Source organism: Chanodichthys erythropterus, chromosome 23 (genome assembly GCF_024489055.1).
Source record: "Chanodichthys erythropterus isolate Z2021 chromosome 23, ASM2448905v1, whole genome shotgun sequence".
Classification (NCBI taxonomy): domain Eukaryota; kingdom Metazoa; phylum Chordata; class Actinopteri; order Cypriniformes; family Xenocyprididae; genus Chanodichthys; species Chanodichthys erythropterus.
In genome coordinates this window covers 24,467,591-24,484,567 of record NC_090243.1, presented here as the reverse complement: position 1 = coordinate 24,484,567, position 16,977 = coordinate 24,467,591, and the positions used below count along the sequence as shown (strand labels likewise).

The 16,977-nt window shown below is 37.5% G+C and overlaps 1 protein-coding gene across 5 annotated transcripts in view; it reads left to right on the top strand.

Annotated features, from left to right (window-relative positions):
- LOC137013987 (dnaJ homolog subfamily C member 13-like) overlaps positions 1-16,977 on the top strand; it is a 69,360-nt gene that overhangs the window by 34,331 nt on the left and 18,052 nt on the right. For 3 of the 5 annotated variants that reach the window (XM_067378063.1, XM_067378061.1, XM_067378064.1), the window contains 25 exons: positions 207-306; positions 398-505; positions 890-1,045; positions 2,392-2,448; positions 2,531-2,652; positions 2,729-2,804; positions 2,895-2,990; positions 3,067-3,207; positions 6,226-6,243; positions 6,574-6,656; positions 8,684-8,837; positions 8,951-9,054; positions 9,221-9,380; positions 9,567-9,629; positions 9,727-9,828; positions 11,998-12,102; positions 12,180-12,382; positions 12,543-12,627; positions 12,705-12,859; positions 12,964-13,009; positions 13,103-13,257; positions 14,492-14,693; positions 14,776-14,891; positions 15,026-15,104; positions 15,186-15,321. In XM_067378063.1, coding sequence (XP_067234164.1) covers positions 207-306; positions 398-505; positions 890-1,045; positions 2,392-2,448; positions 2,531-2,652; positions 2,729-2,804; positions 2,895-2,990; positions 3,067-3,207; positions 6,226-6,243; positions 6,574-6,656; positions 8,684-8,837; positions 8,951-9,054; positions 9,221-9,380; positions 9,567-9,629; positions 9,727-9,828; positions 11,998-12,102; positions 12,180-12,382; positions 12,543-12,627; positions 12,705-12,859; positions 12,964-13,009; positions 13,103-13,257; positions 14,492-14,693; positions 14,776-14,891; positions 15,026-15,104; positions 15,186-15,321 — 2,822 coding nt within the window. The remainder of the gene's footprint in view (positions 1-206; positions 307-397; positions 506-889; positions 1,046-2,391; positions 2,449-2,530; positions 2,653-2,728; positions 2,805-2,894; positions 2,991-3,066; positions 3,208-6,225; positions 6,244-6,573; positions 6,657-8,683; positions 8,838-8,950; positions 9,055-9,220; positions 9,381-9,566; positions 9,630-9,726; positions 9,829-11,997; positions 12,103-12,179; positions 12,383-12,542; positions 12,628-12,704; positions 12,860-12,963; positions 13,010-13,102; positions 13,258-14,491; positions 14,694-14,775; positions 14,892-15,025; positions 15,105-15,185; positions 15,322-16,977) is intronic. The other 2 variants (XM_067378065.1, XM_067378062.1) reach the window with 1 other exon arrangement.

Here is a 16,977-nt window from a genome sequence, read left to right as displayed (position 1 = left end):
ATTCTATCTATCTATCTCTATCATTCTATCTATCCATCTATTCATCTTTCTATCGTTCTATCTATCTTATCTATCTTATCTATCTATAGCCATTTATTTATTTTTCTGGGCCATCTATAATGTTATACATATAATATTTATGTTACAAAAATGTGAGTAACAATTTTTTTGTCTTTTTTGTCAATTGCTTTATGGTTGTGTTGCAGGTTTAGAGAAAAATTGGGAGTAAAAACTGTTAAAGCGCTGAAGAGGAACAACGACGGTGTGACCCACGCTGCCATAGACATGCTCTGCGCTCTGATGTGTGTAAGTAAAACACACACCGTACCATAATGAAACACTGACAGGTTTCCCAGGTACATTAACAGATCCTAACGGGGCCTGTGTGTTTGTGTAGCCGATGCACGATGATTACGATCTGCGGCAGGAGCAGCTGAACAAAGCCTCTCTACTCTCCTCCAAGAAGTTTCTGGAGAACCTGCTGGAGAAGTTCATCAGTAATGTGGTACGTCACGTGTGTGTGCATAACAATAAACAATTATTAATATAAACATAGATAGCACATAATAATATAAAATTATTATTATTGTTATATTCTAATTGTTTGGCTTCCTAAAACACCAGTGTGAATGCAATGTAGACTGACGATATATCTGGGTTTAGTCCCCTTTAAGGGGTACAAGTCAATACACAGACTTTTTCTTTCTTCAGTTTGCACACTGAACATGGGTTGGAGCTCTTAATTTTGCACCAGATTAATGAATTTATCACTTGCATGTGTGAGCATGATCAGGATTTTACCACCTCCACCTCATTTTGAGCCAGGAATAACCCTGTTGAGTGCCTGAAGGTTGAACAAGTCGACTCAGTTTGTTTGTGGTTTCATCAGGATCACGGCACAGGAGCGTTAGTGATCAGCTCGCTGCTGGACTTCCTGACCTTTGCCCTCTGCGCTCCCTACAGCGAGACGACGGAGGGTCAGCAGTTCGACATGCTGCTGGAGATGGTGGCGTCCAACGGACGGACGCTCTTCAAGCTCTTCCAGGTCTGCAGTCAAATATGCAGTTTCAAAAATGTGCTTTCATAAACACTGCCTTCTGTAAAGTTCAGAATGTTTTAATGTTTCTGAAAGAAGTCTCTTCTGCTCACCAAGGCTGCATTTATTTGATAAAATATGGTCAAAACAGTGAAATATTATTACAATGTAAAACAGCTGTTTTCTATGGAAGCTTGTTTTCGCCACGGAATAAAAAATAAAAAAGGTATAATTGCGACTTTTCATTTCACAATTCTGACTCTTTCTCAGAATTGTGTGATATAAACTCAGTTGCGTGTTATGAAGTCGGAATTGCGCAATTGCGAGAAATAAAGTCGCAATTGCGAGAAATAAAGTCGCAATTGCGAGAAATAAAGTCGCAATTGCGAGAAATAAAGTCGCAATTGCGAGAAATAAAGTCGCAATTGCGAGAAATAAAGTCGCAATTGCGAGAAATAAAGTCGCAATTGCGAGAAATAAAGTCGCAATTGCGAGAAATAAAGTCGCAATTGCGAGAAATAAAGTCGCAATTGCGAGAAATAAAGTCGCAATTGCGAGAAATAAAGTCGCAATTGCGAGAAATAAAGTCGCAATTGCGAGAAATAAAGTCGCAATTGCGAGAAATAAAGTCGCAATTGCGAGAAATAAAGTCGCAATTGCGAGAAATAAAGTCGCAATTGCGAGAAATAAAGTCGCAATTGCGAGAAATAAAGTCGCAATTGCGAGAAATAAAGTCGCAATTGCGAGAAATAAAGTCGCAATTGCGAGAAATAAAGTCGCAATTGCGAGAAATAAAGTCGCAATTGCGAGAAATAAAGTCGGAAATCAGAATTATAAAGTCAGAATCGCGAGTTTTAAAGACAGAATCGCGAGTTTTAAAGACAGAATCGCGAGTTATAAAGTCGCAATTGTGAGAAATAAAGTCGGAATTGTGAGAAATAAAGTCGGAATTGCGAGAAATAAAGTCGGAATTGCGAGAAATAAAGTCGGAATTGCGAGAAATAAAGTCGGAATTGCGAGAATTATAAAGTCGGAATTGCGAGAAATAAAGTCGGAAATGAGAATTATGAAGTCGGAAATGAGAATTATAAAGTCGGAATTGAGAGAAATAAAGTCGGAATTGCGAGAAATAAAGTCGTAAATGAGAATTATAAAGTCGTAAATGAGAATTATAAAGTCGGAAATGAGAATTATAAAGTCGGAATGGTGAGATATAAATTCGGAAATGAGAATTATAAAGTCAGAATTGCGAGTTATATAAACTCAAAGTTATAAAGTGGGAATTAAAGTATCAGTTTTTTGTCTTACTGTCCCCAGACTTGTGAACACTAGTGTATATTTCCGTCTCTCCACAGCATCCCTCTATGGCCATCGTGAAAGGAGCCGGTCTGATCATGAAGGCCATCATTGAGGTGAGACTTGCAGGTCCTGCAGCATGTTTGTGTTTGTTCTCTATATGTCTGTTAGACAGTGTGTGTGTGTGTCATCTGTCAGGAAGGAGATAAGGAGATCGCCACTAAGATGCAGGATCTAGCCCTGAGCGAAGGTGCTTTACCCAGACACCTCCACACCTCCATGTTCACCATCAGCGCTGACCAGCGGATGCTCACCAACAGGTCACGCTCCCTCACTGTTCACTACAGGAGATTACAGCCGTCTTATACTGGTAATCACTCATTTTGTGTCATGCAGACAGTTAAGTCGACATCTCGTGGGATTGTGGACGGCAGAAAACCCCATTGCCTTGAACCTCCTGAAGAGGATACTGGTGAGCCGCACATGCAGTCTGTACATTTATTTATTGTTTCGTTTAAAAGTACCACAGAAAGCTCAAGTGTCGTCTCTCGTTGTGTTTTAGCCCACCGGTCTGTTGTCGTATCTGGACAGCTCTGACCCCGTGCCTGAGAAGGATGTCGATAGGATGCACATACGTGACAATGTCAAGATCGCCACAGTATGGAATGATCACCAGTCATTACTCTCACATATCCTCTTTTAGTCCCATAAACAATTAATGACTCTTTTTGCAGGACCAATTTGGGAGGAATAAAGTCCCCGAGTGGCAGCGTTTAGCAGGTAAAGCTGCTAAAGAGGTCGAGAAGTTCGCCAAAGAGAAGGCCGACTTAGTGCTGGTGCACTGGAGAGACAAGATGGGCATCGCTCAGAAGGAGGTGAGTGACCTTTAACCTCTCACCTGCTGCATGTGTTGCACACTGTCAGCTTTCGGCTGTTGGCTGGGACCTTTTGTAAATGCTAGGTGTGTTTACACTGCATAAGGCTGGGCTGTTTTTTTATTTTGCTGCTCTGGTTGAAGCACTTGTCCTTTGTGGTTTGCGTTATGTGTAGTGCTTTTGGATAAGGACCCTGTTGGGTTGTCTTTCTATAATTTTCTTGCTCTTCTGTCTCTGGTTTATTAATAATAAACTTTGCACACTTGGGCTTGAGGTCTGATTCTCAAGTTCTCGTGTCCAGCTAAACATCTAGTGCCATCTGATAGGACTATTCAGAATTTTACAGGTAAAAAAAGTTCAGTAATTTAGGGATGCACTGATCTAAAAATCTTAGGTAAAACCAAAAAAGCTAAAATCAGTATGTTAAAAAAATAATAATATTAAATTATTAGTGTTAACTTTATTACATCGTACATTCATGTTTATAAAAATTAACTTTAGCTGAGCGTTAGATGACTGCAAATGTATACACACGGGAAAAGTGCATTATCCAATTCTGTTATTTAATGATAACCCATATGTTACAATATATTGTGCATCCTGTGATACTACACCAAACCAATAACAGCACCTAAATTGGGTGTTAAATGACATTAAATGCACCATCTTGCATTTTAATTGTCATCTAATTCAGTGTTTCTCAACTGGTGGTTCAAAGAAACAACAAACGTAATGGACTATATGCACGGCTACTTCCTGGGTTAAGCCAGCTCGGGCATTTCCGGTGAACTGTTAGCTGTTCATTCTGTAGTTGCTGTACATCAACACAAAACCTTCAATTATTGACTTTTTAATGCACTTATCACATTTATCTAATTTGCCAATAAACCAGTTTTATTGATTGCAATAAAGACGAAGCTATTGGGACCGTTTAAAAATGTTGTCTGTAATTAGACACACGCACACACATTATTTTCTCCAGCACTTCTAATGTTATTTTTAACGTGATGACCACAAACATTATTTGTTCATCCTTCTGAGATTGTCCCCATTGTAAAACCGAACTTTTAAAAATGTAGGAAATTCAACATATGATAGAAAACACTTATTTAAAAATAAAAAAGACAATAATTACCACTTTAACCAGCAGGTGGCGGCAAAGTAGCATTTATTTGCGCATATATCAACCATTTCCTCTAATCGTTTTTCAATTAGTTTATGACTAAATATTAAACATTATAAAATAACTAGGTTTAAAAATACATTTTGTCAATGTGAGGTATGAAATACTAAAAAATCTCATGAAAAACAATAACTTTTATTGTGAATCGCGTGAATGAATGAGAGCACCGCGCTCTCACTTTAATCAGCAGCTGTCAGTCAGTGCAGCGCATCAATGATCTCAGCACACTTGTGAAAACTCACATTTTATTCAATTCATCTAATAATATTTAATTTTTGAAGCTTTTTTCACATAAAAGTGTGAAAACTGATGGTCGAATTGAATTTAGCAGAGGAGGAACACTGAGGCACGTCTTTATTTATTTATTTTTTATGCTGTCTTACGTTTGAATTAATTGAACGTTTGAAATAATTGAACTAAATTAATGCTATGCCTGACTATTTAAGTGACTATATTCTGATTATAAATTATTACACTATTGATGCTCAACACACTAGCAAATGACATCACCGGAAGTTTTCGAGCTAGTTTATATTGATGCTGAAGTTCTAAAGAACGCTCCGTGCATATAGTCAGTTCTGTGCTTTTCTGATGCGAGACTTTTATTTTGAAAGACGTGCATGAAAGCTGTTAACCGGTGTTGCCAAGTCTGCAGTTTTCTCATGGAATTGGGCTACTTTAAAGGGTTAGTTTACCCAAAAATGAAAATTATGTCATTGTTTACACTCATGTCATTTATCTTCAGAACAGAAATATATTTTATCCTCAATTGAAAGCAATGAAATTACACATTTAAGGTCCAGAAGAGTAGTAAAAACATCGTTAAAATAGTCGACGTGTCTACAGTGGTTCAACCTTAATGTTATGAAGCAACAAAAACACTTTTTGTGTGCAAAAACAATAAAATAACGACTTTATTCAACAAATTCGTCTGTCCCTGAAATGCAATCTGGCTAGTTTTGAGTAGTAATTGGGCAGGTTTTGTTGTGAAAACCTGAAGTTAACACTTCTGTCAGATGCAGTTTAAGAGTGCCTGGGAAGAACGCATTGTTCCGATTCAGAATTTACGGTCAGGTGAGATGACAGGCTATATGTCAGTATAATTAAAATAATTTTCAGAACTTGTTAATAAATAAAAAGCCTCTTACCTCAGAAGTGCATCTCTTCAGTATAAATAAAAAGCAAAGAAAAAAAAGTTACGAGCATGCAACATCGCCATTAAATTACCAAAAAGTACCAATAAATTACATAACCTGTAATTCATGTGTTAGCTGAGAAGGATTTGCATGCATCAATTTTATTCATCAGCATTAGTTTCCATACATTTCATTAACAGTTCATGCCTGTATTGTGTATTTACCATGGTAACTTTTGTTTCCTGAACCCCTAAAATAGCACTTTATTTTCACTTTGTGTTATTTTGTATATTTTTTTAATGACTGTGGTGACTCATACCAACTTACTAACTTTATTGCATCAACAAAAAAATAGGAAAATGTGTGTCACATGGCCAAACCAGTTGAGAACCACTGATCAAATCTTCGGTTTATTCCCGAGAAGAATAATTCTGGGCAGTGATGTTTTGTTGATATGAAGATGAAGCACAGCTTTGGAATCATGAGCATGAGCTTCAAATTGATCATCATTATCATATTTTCTTCACTCCAATCGCACAATTTCATTGTTCTCCACCGAAAGCCAGCCTTATTGAAATTCAAAAAATGTTCATTATGAACAGCTATTATTCAGCAGAAGTGTGATTGGTTGACCTCAGGACCAATAACCTCTCTTATCTCTGCCCCTCTGCTGCTGTTTTCTGCTGTCAATCAATGCAGCAGGACAGGAATAACCTGGTGAGTATTATTGTCCAATCAGAGGCCTCTACCTCTGTTAGACCCTCCCTCTCTCATGTCAGTCACTTTATCATGTAACATGTTTTGGGTTTTCAGTCTGGTGTTGCACACGTACTGCATTAGATCAGTGTCATCCGTGTCTCTTTTCAGGACGGCACCTTTGTTTATGTGTTAATAGCAGGATCATAACTTCATATCATATCAGCTCTAGTGTCATCAGCATTACCCTTACATCCATATGTCCATTATTAATATAATATAGTTGCAGTTCTTATAAACCAACACTGTGTTCAGAGAGCCACTGCATTCATTCTGTCTTACTGATCGTAGAACGCAAACCAAAAACCAGTCATCCTGCGGAAGAGACGACAGCGGATCAAGATCGAGTCCAACTGGGAGCTGTTTTACTACAGGTAAATTACATTGTTACTAAAACTAAAAGCCCTGATATTCTCACAACAAAGTTTCCTTTTCAGCGATATACTGTTAGCGAACATCCCAGTTCTGCTGAGAGTGATGAATATGTAAATTTATGTTTAGATCAAAATGTAAATGTGTTGCTGCGCTTTCCTCTCAATGACTAAATAACCACAACAAAAATGAGAAAATGGCAGTTCAGAAATCATCAGTGATGTGGATATGTTTGCACCAGCTCTGAGATTCAATTTAGTCACGTCAAGTTGCTTTTGCATAAAAGGTTAAAAACTTCCTAAACAATCAAACCTCAGAGAATATTGAGATTTTTACCAATATGTTTCCTGATATTTAAGGAATTTACCATTATCAGTTATTGGTTTTGTAATATCGGGTTTATCGATAAACGCTGCCATCTTGTGGGTGTTTTGAGAATTGTGTGCATGATTGCCCTTAAAGTGCACACTCTAAAAAAAAAAAAAAAAAAAAACATTGGTTCAACAACAAAAAAAAAATGTTAACGTTTTCCACTAGAATTTTTAACTTAAGCCAATTGGGAGAATTACATTAATTCAAAGCAATATTTTGAGTTGATCTAAACACATTTCTAAGTAACTTGAACTTAAAAATTATCAACATGAATGCAACTATTTTCGTTGATCCAACATAATGTTTTAAGTAAGGTGAAGACGCTTTTTTGCCACAATAAAACGCATTTCTAAGTAACATGAACTTAATTATCAACATGAATGCAACTATTTAAGTTGATCCAACATAATGTTTTAAGTTATGGTGAAGACGCTTTTTTGCCACAATAAAAACGCATTTCTAAGTAACATGAACTTAATTATCAACATGAATGCAACTATTTAAGTTGATCCAACATAATGTTTTAAGTTAAGGTGAAGACGATTTTTTGCCACAATAAAAACACATTTCTAAGTAACTTGAACTTAAAAATTATCAACATGAATGCAACTATTTTCGTTGATCCAACATAATGTTTTAAGTTATGGTGAAGACGCTTTTTTGCCACAATAAAAACGCATTTCTAAGTAACATGAACTTAATTATCAACATGAATGCAACTATTTAAGTTGATCCAACATAATGTTTTAAGTTAAGGTGAAGACGATTTTTTGCCACAATAAAAACACATTTCTAAGTAACATGAACTTAAAAATTGTCAACATGAATGCAACTATTTACGTTGATCCAACATAATGTTTTAAGTAAGGTGAAGATGCTTTTTGGACACAATAAAACGCATTTCTAACATGAACTTACCAAGCATCGCTTGTCACCATGATGGTAAATCTCCAAAAACCCACATTAACACATTAACTCTTCTAAATTAGCATAACACAACACTAATTACTGCTAAATCTCCCTTACCATTAATCTTGTGCAAAAAACATTTTATAACACTTAATTTTAGCATTTACTCTCCCTTTCACGTGCCATGGGCAAAGCATGATGGGAAATATAAAGCCCAGCCCAGTTAAAAGAAGTGTTCATACAACTCAAAACAATGAAACACGTTTACACGTCATCAGAATGTATTTTACATTAACAGAACTTAAAATTAAATACGTTTTTGACTAACTGAAAATGTTAAACTATGACAAGTCATGATAGTATACCGAATCAACAGGCATAATTTATGTGTCATCCAAGCTCAATAAAATAACAATTATTAAGTAAAAAGTCTAACAGCATTTCAGAACTTGATTTTTTTTTATTTCACAACAATATACATATTTAAGTAATGACTAAAGAGTGCATCTGAGGCAGCTGCGTGCACAGGTAAAGTATTTACCTGCTCTGCTGTAATTAGTAAACTTTATTTAACATAACAGCCATTAATGCACAAATTAGATGTGATACATAAACGCCTGAAATGTAGCTAGTTTATACATAAACGCACAAATTATCTGTATCTGTTCTAAAAAATCAATATCGGTCGATCACTAGTCTTGAGTCAGTTTCAGTGTGTTCCTGTCTGGATTCTTGTGTTTGTGTGCAGGTTTCAGCAGGATCACACTCGCTCTAATCTCATCTGGAATCTGAAGACCAGAGAGGAGCTGCGAGACGCTCTGGAGGGAGAGATGCGCTCCTTCACCGTGGACCGAGAGCTGGGCAGCACCAACGTCATCTCCTGGAACCACCAAGAGTTTGAGGTCTGCACATCTGATGACTGGATAAATGGAGTTTATTGCATTTGAATAATAGCTAGAACCGATCATTCAAAGCAAATATGAAGGTAAATAATTCCATGTTGAATTGTGTTCAGGTGAAGTACGAGTGCCTTTCTGATGAGATTAAAATCGGCGATTATTACCTGCGTCTGCTGCTGGAGGAAGATGAAAACGACGAGTCTGGTGCCATCAAGAGATCGTACGTTTCACTTGCGTTTCGTAACTAGAGGTCGACCGATATATCGGCAGTTTCTAAGTATCGCAATTGGCCTACGAGTTTTTCAGTTTGGTCGATGTGTCAGATTTTTATTTTGCATCAGCCATCACTAGACGCTCTGAATGATTTGAATCATCTCTCTTTCTAGGTATGAGTTTTTTAACGAGCTCTACCATCGTTTCCTGCTGACTCCCAAAGTAGCCATGAAGTGTCTGTGTCTTCAAGCGCTCACTATCGTCTACGGCAAGTGCTGTGAGGAGATCGGACCCTTCACTGACACCAAGTACATTGTGGGCATGTTGGACCGGGTCAGTATTCAGCTCCAGCCATGAATGTTTGGTTGTAGGATCTGTCTAAACGAACATGGTTGGACTGAAATAACAGCTGCGACTTTTATGACTGTTCTTTTCTGATGTATGGATAACTGTATCAGCCATATATCACCAGATTCAGGGTGTTTTTATGTCATCTATCTCCTTCCTGTGAATCTCCAGTGTACAGACAAGCTGGAGAGAGACCGGCTCATCCTTTTCCTCAACAAACTTATTCTTAACAAGGTGAGATTAGATATGTGTGAAGAAAAATCTGAATATTTGTGAATGTAATATTGTGCATGTTTCTTTGCTCATGCTTCAACCATTTCTGTTCTGACAGAAAAACGTGAAGGATATCATGGACTCAAATGGAGTGCGTATTTTAGTGGACCTGCTGACGCTCGCTCACCTTCACACCAACAGGGCCACCGTACCACTGCAGGTGTGTGTGTGTGTTCACATAATGTCATTATACACTGGGGCTGGGTTGATGAATGAACAGAACATTGTTAGCTCGCCTGCCATCATATAATTCGCAGTAAGCTTTTGTTACTTTTGATATGCAACAAAGTGTCATTTTGATTTCAAATTCTGCCTGTTTTGGTACAAAATTCAAAAATATATACCGTTTTGGCACTGTGGCGTGACAAATCGCTGCAGCTGCCTCAGATGACCATATGCATAGTTACTCCAGCTTGGACATTTCTGGTGAACTCTTAGCTGTCGTTCAGTACATTGACACAAAACCATCAGTGGTTGACTTTTTAATGTTGTATTTATATTTTAGTGCAGCTATTAAACTTGCTTAATTTGCCAATAAACAGTTGTATTGATTGCAATAAAGATGAAGCTAATAGGAACGTTTGAATAAGAAACGTGGTGTCTGTAATTAGACACAAACACGCCACATTTTTACAGCACTTCAAATGTTATTTTTAACGTGATGACCAAAAACATTATTTGTTCATCCTTCTGAGATTGTCTCCATTTGTAAAACTGAACATTTCAAGATGAAATCCATCATTTGATAGAAAAAAATAAAAAAGACATTAATTATAACCATCAGATGGCAGCAGAGGAGCATTTATTGGCTCATATTAGCCATTTTCTGTAATAGTTTTTCACTCAGTTTCACTTTTGAATAAATATTAAACATTATCAAATCACTAGGTTTAAAAAGACAGTGTGAAGTATGTGTGAAGTATGAAGTACTCACAACATCTCATGAAAAACAATAACTTTTCTTGTGAATTACACAGAAAGTGATTCATTCATCAATGATTTCAGCACACCTCACATTTTGTTCAATGCTTCTAACTAAAGTGCACAAAAAATCTTTAATTTACAGTGTGTTGATGCTTTTGTTCACACAACAGTGTGAAAACTGATGGCCGAATTGAATTTCACCGAGGAGGAACACTGACACGCGTCTCTTTTTATTATGTCGTTTTATGTTTGAATAACTAAATTAAAACTAGGCCTGACTATTTAAGTGACTATATTCATATTATAAACTAAGTATTGCACTATTGATGCTGTTAAAGCGACATCAGGACAGTGAAGATACCGAAATTTTCCAGCTGGATTATATTATAGAGTAAGTTCTTAAGAATGTTCTGTACATATGGCCCATTCAAGAGAAGAGGCACATGACTTGATAATCTCTGCTTTAATATTAGTTAAGTGCGAAATAAACATTAATGATTAATGAACATCTGAAGGTATGTTAAAAGATACAGTACAACTTACAAAAATCCGTATCATGTCTCATGAAATCGCTTAATCAGTGTTTCAGCCGCTGAAAGACGTCACTAAACGGCTTGAGAACAATGTCACGTCACATTTACCTCAGGTGACCATACACTCATTAATTATTTGCTCGTTATTATTATAAAATCTTCCTTGTGTGAATTGTTTGTATACAAATCATTTTGTCCTTCAATATTATAGTAATGTACTGACTGCCTATATAATTTAAAGCATTAATACAGTTTTTTTTCTTCTAGAAAATGTATGTACTGTACCTGATATGAATCTAAAGCCTATCGAATCGACTTGTGAAATTTGTCAATAACTAGCCCTAGTTAGCTTTTTTTGAAAGAAATCAATACTTTTATTCATTAAAGATGCATTACATTGATCAAAAGTGACAGTAAAGACATTTATGTTACAAAAGATTTTTATTTCAAATAAATGTTGTGCTTTTAAACTTTCTATTCATCACAGAATCCTGAAAAATAAAATGTATGATATTTTCCACAAACGTGAACTGTTTTCAACATTGATAATAATCATAAATGTTTCTTGAGCATCAAATCATCATATTAGAATGATTTCTGAAGGATCATGTGACACTGAAGACTGGAGTAATGATGCTGAAAATTCAGCTTTGATCACCGGATATAAATTACACTTTACTATATATTCACATAGAAAACAGCTGATTTACATTGGAATAATATTTCACAATTTTACTGTATTTTGAAATAAACAGTCTTGGTGAGCAGAAAAGACTCTTTCAGAAACTATTACTGAGCCCAAACATTTTGTATATATGATGCATTGAATGTCACTTGATGCTCATATCTCTCTGTCATTGGTCTTGTTTCAGAGTAACGTGTTAGAGGCTTCGCCGGACATGAAGAGAGAGAGCGAGAAGGAGTGGTACTTCGGTAACGCAGATAAAGAGAGAAGAGGACCTTTCAGCTATGAGGAGGTGCCATGTCTTTACAGGAGAGCTGGACCGTTTTGAGGTACTTTACATGCTTTAACCTCTTTAAATGTGTCCCACAGATGCAGGAGTTCTGGAGTGCCGGCACCCTGACGGCCAAGACGCGCTGCTGGGCTCAAGGGATGGACGGCTGGCGCCCCCTGCAGGCCATCCCGCAGCTGAAGTGGTGCCTGCTGGCCGGTGGACAGGCCGTGATGAACGAGACCGACCTGGCCACGCTCATCTTGAACATGCTCATCACCATGTGCTCCTACTTCCCCAGCAGGTACATCCTCGATCTCTCTCTGTGTTCCACTGACTTATGGGTCGTTCCACACCCGTAAGACCTTCATTCATGTTCAGAGCACAAATTAAGATATTTTTGATGAAATCTGAGAGGTATATGACTCATCCATATAATAACATTTACACTTTCATGTGTTTAGGGACCAGGATAATGCTATCATCAGGCCTTTGCCGAAGGTGAAGAGACTCATCAGTGACAACACCTGCCTTCCTCACATCGTCCAGGTACAGATACTGACCGTATGTAGAGCAGCTCGGGCGCTTCAGCCTGACTGTAATCTTCCTTTTCCTCTCATTGGCAGCTGCTCTTGACCTTTGACCCCATCCTGGTGGAGAAAGTAGCCAACCTGCTGTACCTGGTGATGCAGGATAACCCTAACCTGCAGCGGCTCTACCTCACCGGTGTCTTCTTCTTCATCATGATGTACACCGGCTCCAACGTGCTGCCTGTCGCACGGTACACGGTCGCCTTTTGTTGAAATGCATGTTAAATCCTTAAACTTGATGATAGAGAAATGCTATTTCTGATAACTTGTCATGTGCATATACTGTTCTCTGTAGTTTCTTGAAGTACACTCACCTGAAACAAGCCTTTAAATCAGAGGAGGTAAAGCTTCTCATAAATCAAGCTTTAATTTATTCATAACACAGTAAATCTTGTCTTAATTCTGAGAGAGCGTGTTTTGTGTGACGATCGCAGGCTAAAGGTCTGGACATCGTTCAGAGGAGTATTTTAGGCCCGATGCTGCCCGAGGCCATGGTGTGTTACTTGGAGAATTACGAGGCCGAGCGATTTTCTGAGATTTTCTTGGGAGAGTTTGACACGCCTGAAGCCATCTGGAGCAGCGAAATGAGGTTAAACGCCTCTTTTTCTTCCTAGACTTCCTGTTCTGTGAATCTTTGTACATTTCTGATTATCTTTTTATGCTTCACATGTGTTCTGTAATACTTGCATTTGTCTTAAAATGTTTTATGACTATAAAACTGATGCTACTTTATATTAAGTGTCTTTGACTGCTATGTACTACCATTGTGCTGTTGAAAACCCTTCAAAAAATTGCTTATAAATCACTTAGGCTGTTTTATCACCAAATATTGCATTCAGTCTTGTCGACAACTTCTTTTCTTTCAGTAAAGTCATGTTTTGTATGTTTTTAACAACATAATGAACATGCTCCTGAACACTAATTGTTCCTCTGATGTTCGGCTCCCCCGTTCATTTTCAATGGTGGGTCATTTTTGACCAATATAAGCTCAAATTAATGAGGCCTACGATCAATCAGTTTAAAAAATAAATACAAAACCTGTCCTAATTTAAAGAAAACAAGTTGACAAAAAGATTGAATACAATATTTGGTAATAAAATAGGCTAACAAGTGATTTTTCTACAGCCCGGTCATTTTTGACCATGAACACCTCAAGTGTGAATTTGTGCCATTTTGTACAAAATAAAAGCATTTCAAAACAAAATTCCTGGTTAAACATTAAAGCACACTAGTGTGATAAACAGTGCAAATTTTGTTTCATATTTTATGTTAAATTTATAAAATTATCCACAAATAACGCTTTTTTCACTGAGGTACATACGCTCCGATAAATAAGGCCTTTGATCGATCAGTTCCAACAAGAAATACAAAACCAGTCCTAATTGAAAGAAAACAAGTTGACAAAAAGATTGAATACAATATTTGGTGATAAAATCGTATAACAAGATTTGTAGGCCGATCATTTTTGACCGGAAACATCACAAGTGTTACATTGTGAAAAGAAAAAACAAACAAACACAAATTACAAAAATTATCAAAACATTTTTGGGAAGTTGTTAGACTCTGGGTAAATCAGTCAATTTTAGTCCAATGCAATAACACTAACTAGCACTTTTGGGTACAGGAAAATCCTCTCCGGGTCAAAATGACCCGAACACAAACTGAGGTTAAATTAATAATTTGATGCAATGCATTTATTGTATACATAAATATTTTGTACTCATACTTGTATTTAAATGATAAATGCATGTAATTAATTCCAGTAATTGCATATATACTTATGACCCTGCTGATATTTTATGGACTCTTCTGTGCATATGCAGGCGTATGATGATCGAGAAGATCGCCGCTCACCTGGCAGACTTCTCTCCTCGTCTGCAGAGCAACACTCGAGCTCTGTATCAGTACTGCCCCATCCCTGTGGTCAGCTTCCCTCAGCTGGATAACGAGCTCTTCTGCAACATCTATTACCTCCGACACCTGTGCGACTCCAACCGCTTCCCCAACTGGCCCATACGAGACCCTGTATGCACATCAGCACACAGACCCAATGGCTGATTTATCCGCTTTCCAGTATCATGCAGTGATCTTTTGTTGGTTTTTATAGGTGAAGCTGTTGAAGGACACTCTGGACGCGTGGAAGAGAGAGGTGGAGAAGAAGCCGCCCTCCATGTCTGTGGATGACGCCTATGAGGTGTTGAACCTCCCTAAAGGACAGGGACAGTGAGTCCACCTTCTGCTTCACATGCTTCTTTTTATTAGAGGCCATGTTTTACTTTATATATCACTATGACCTCTGACAGTGTTGGTAATCTTTGTCATTTGATTTGAGTATGTGTTTGTGCTTTTATTTAAAGGCATGACGAGAGTAAAATAAGGAAAGCTTACTTCAGATTGGCTCAAAAATACCATCCAGACAAAAATCCCGAGGGCAGGGTGAGTATTCAACACATTCAGTTTGATTATCAGTGAATAAAGCGATGTAAGAATCTATAACTGTAAAATGTGTGTGTTCAGGACATGTTTGAGAAGGTGAACAAAGCCTACGAGTTCTTGTGCACTAAATCAGCCCGTATCGTGGACGGCCCTGACCCAGAAAACATCATCCTGATCCTGAAGGCCCAGAGCATCCTGTTCAACAGACACAAACAGGGTCAGACAGCACCCTAACATACATGCTAAAGGCCCTGATTTACTCACTTTGCTTCGGTTAATACATTTTCAGCAATATACTGTTCTCGATGCTGCTGAGAGCAACGTTTAGATGAATATGTAAATATGTGCTTCGCTCTTTACTCTCAATAACAACATAAAAACACAATTCAGCACTCCAGTCATGTCAGGTTTATTTATAAAGCACTTTATGCAATACATTGCTTGAAAATAAGCAACTTTACAGTATTAAACATGAAAAACAGTGTCGCTTTCAGTTAGAAATATAGCAGTTCAAGTGGGTTTAGGGTCTTTAAGCACATGCGTAAAAAGGTACCATGTTTTATTTAGCATGTAACTACTTGGATCATAGATCGAAAAGACCATTTACAGCCAATACAGACAATTTTGTAAGGAAATATATGGTTTTTAAAGCTTTTTAACAGTTATAGCGCCACCTGTAGTTTGATCTCCAGAAAAGTTTGCATGCTTGTTTAGAATCTTATGTCATGTGCTCATCTAATTTTGTGAAGTTCAGAGTTTTCATTTAAGATTGATAGGCTTTTGAGTGTATTTTGCCATGCCCCTTTTCTAAATGACCCTGTTATAGATATCCAAAAGGTAAACTTTATTTTGATAATTATTGATCTGGAGAGCCCAGAGAATTGTACTGCACTAGTTTGGTTCTGATCGAGCAACAAACCTAGGACTAGTTCGCAAAACTAGGTTTTTTTACATACTCGTGAATATTCAATGAATGATTTGATTGACAGCAGTGGTTCTTGAGGCAAAGTTGTTCAGTATGAGGATATCTAATAAATGATATGAATATTGTGTGTATGTGTGAAACACCACGTGATTACACCTAGTGGCCAATTTCTTTCAAAATTCTCACAGACCTGTAGGATCATGAGTCGAACATGCCCACCGAGTTTCGTTCCGATCAGCGTCCGTTAACCTGCTCAAATTTCATTGGCCGATAGCAGCCATGTTTTTCTAGATACGTCAATATTCTCATAGACAATCATTGCACCTCGGACAAAGACACTGCATGCCAATTTTCAAGTCAATCAGACTAATGGTTGCCTAGTTATAGCTGTTTTCATGTTTTTTTTTCATGTTATAGCGCCACCAAGTGTCCAATTTTTTTTTTTGCTGTGACCAAATATTGAGCCTATAAAAATGTGTACCCAGTTTGGTGAAAATGTCTCACTCCGTTCACGAGTTATAGCTATTTTAGTAAAAGCGGCTCTGGCCAGTAACTTTTTGGCGTCCCTTAGCGACTGTGAATTGAAATTTCAACTTTTTTTTTAAAAATAATTACTGACAATCAGACTGCAGAGAATCTTGCCCTGACTGGTTTGGTTCCAATGGGGACAAAAACCTAGGACTAGTTTGCAAAAGTAGGTTTTTCCAAAATACCCGAAAACGAACGATTAGCAAATCTGAGGCGTGAAATTCCGTTTCACGGTCCCTAAGAGCTACCAAAATGTTTGAAGTGGGCGGAGCCACTTTTACTAAAATAGCTATAACTCATGAATGGAGATATTTTCCCCAAATTGGGCACACCTGTGTAAGAGCTCATTCTGTGGTCGCGCGAAAAAAGGACAGCGACTGGCCACTTGGTGGCGCTATAACAAGAAAAAACATGAAAATG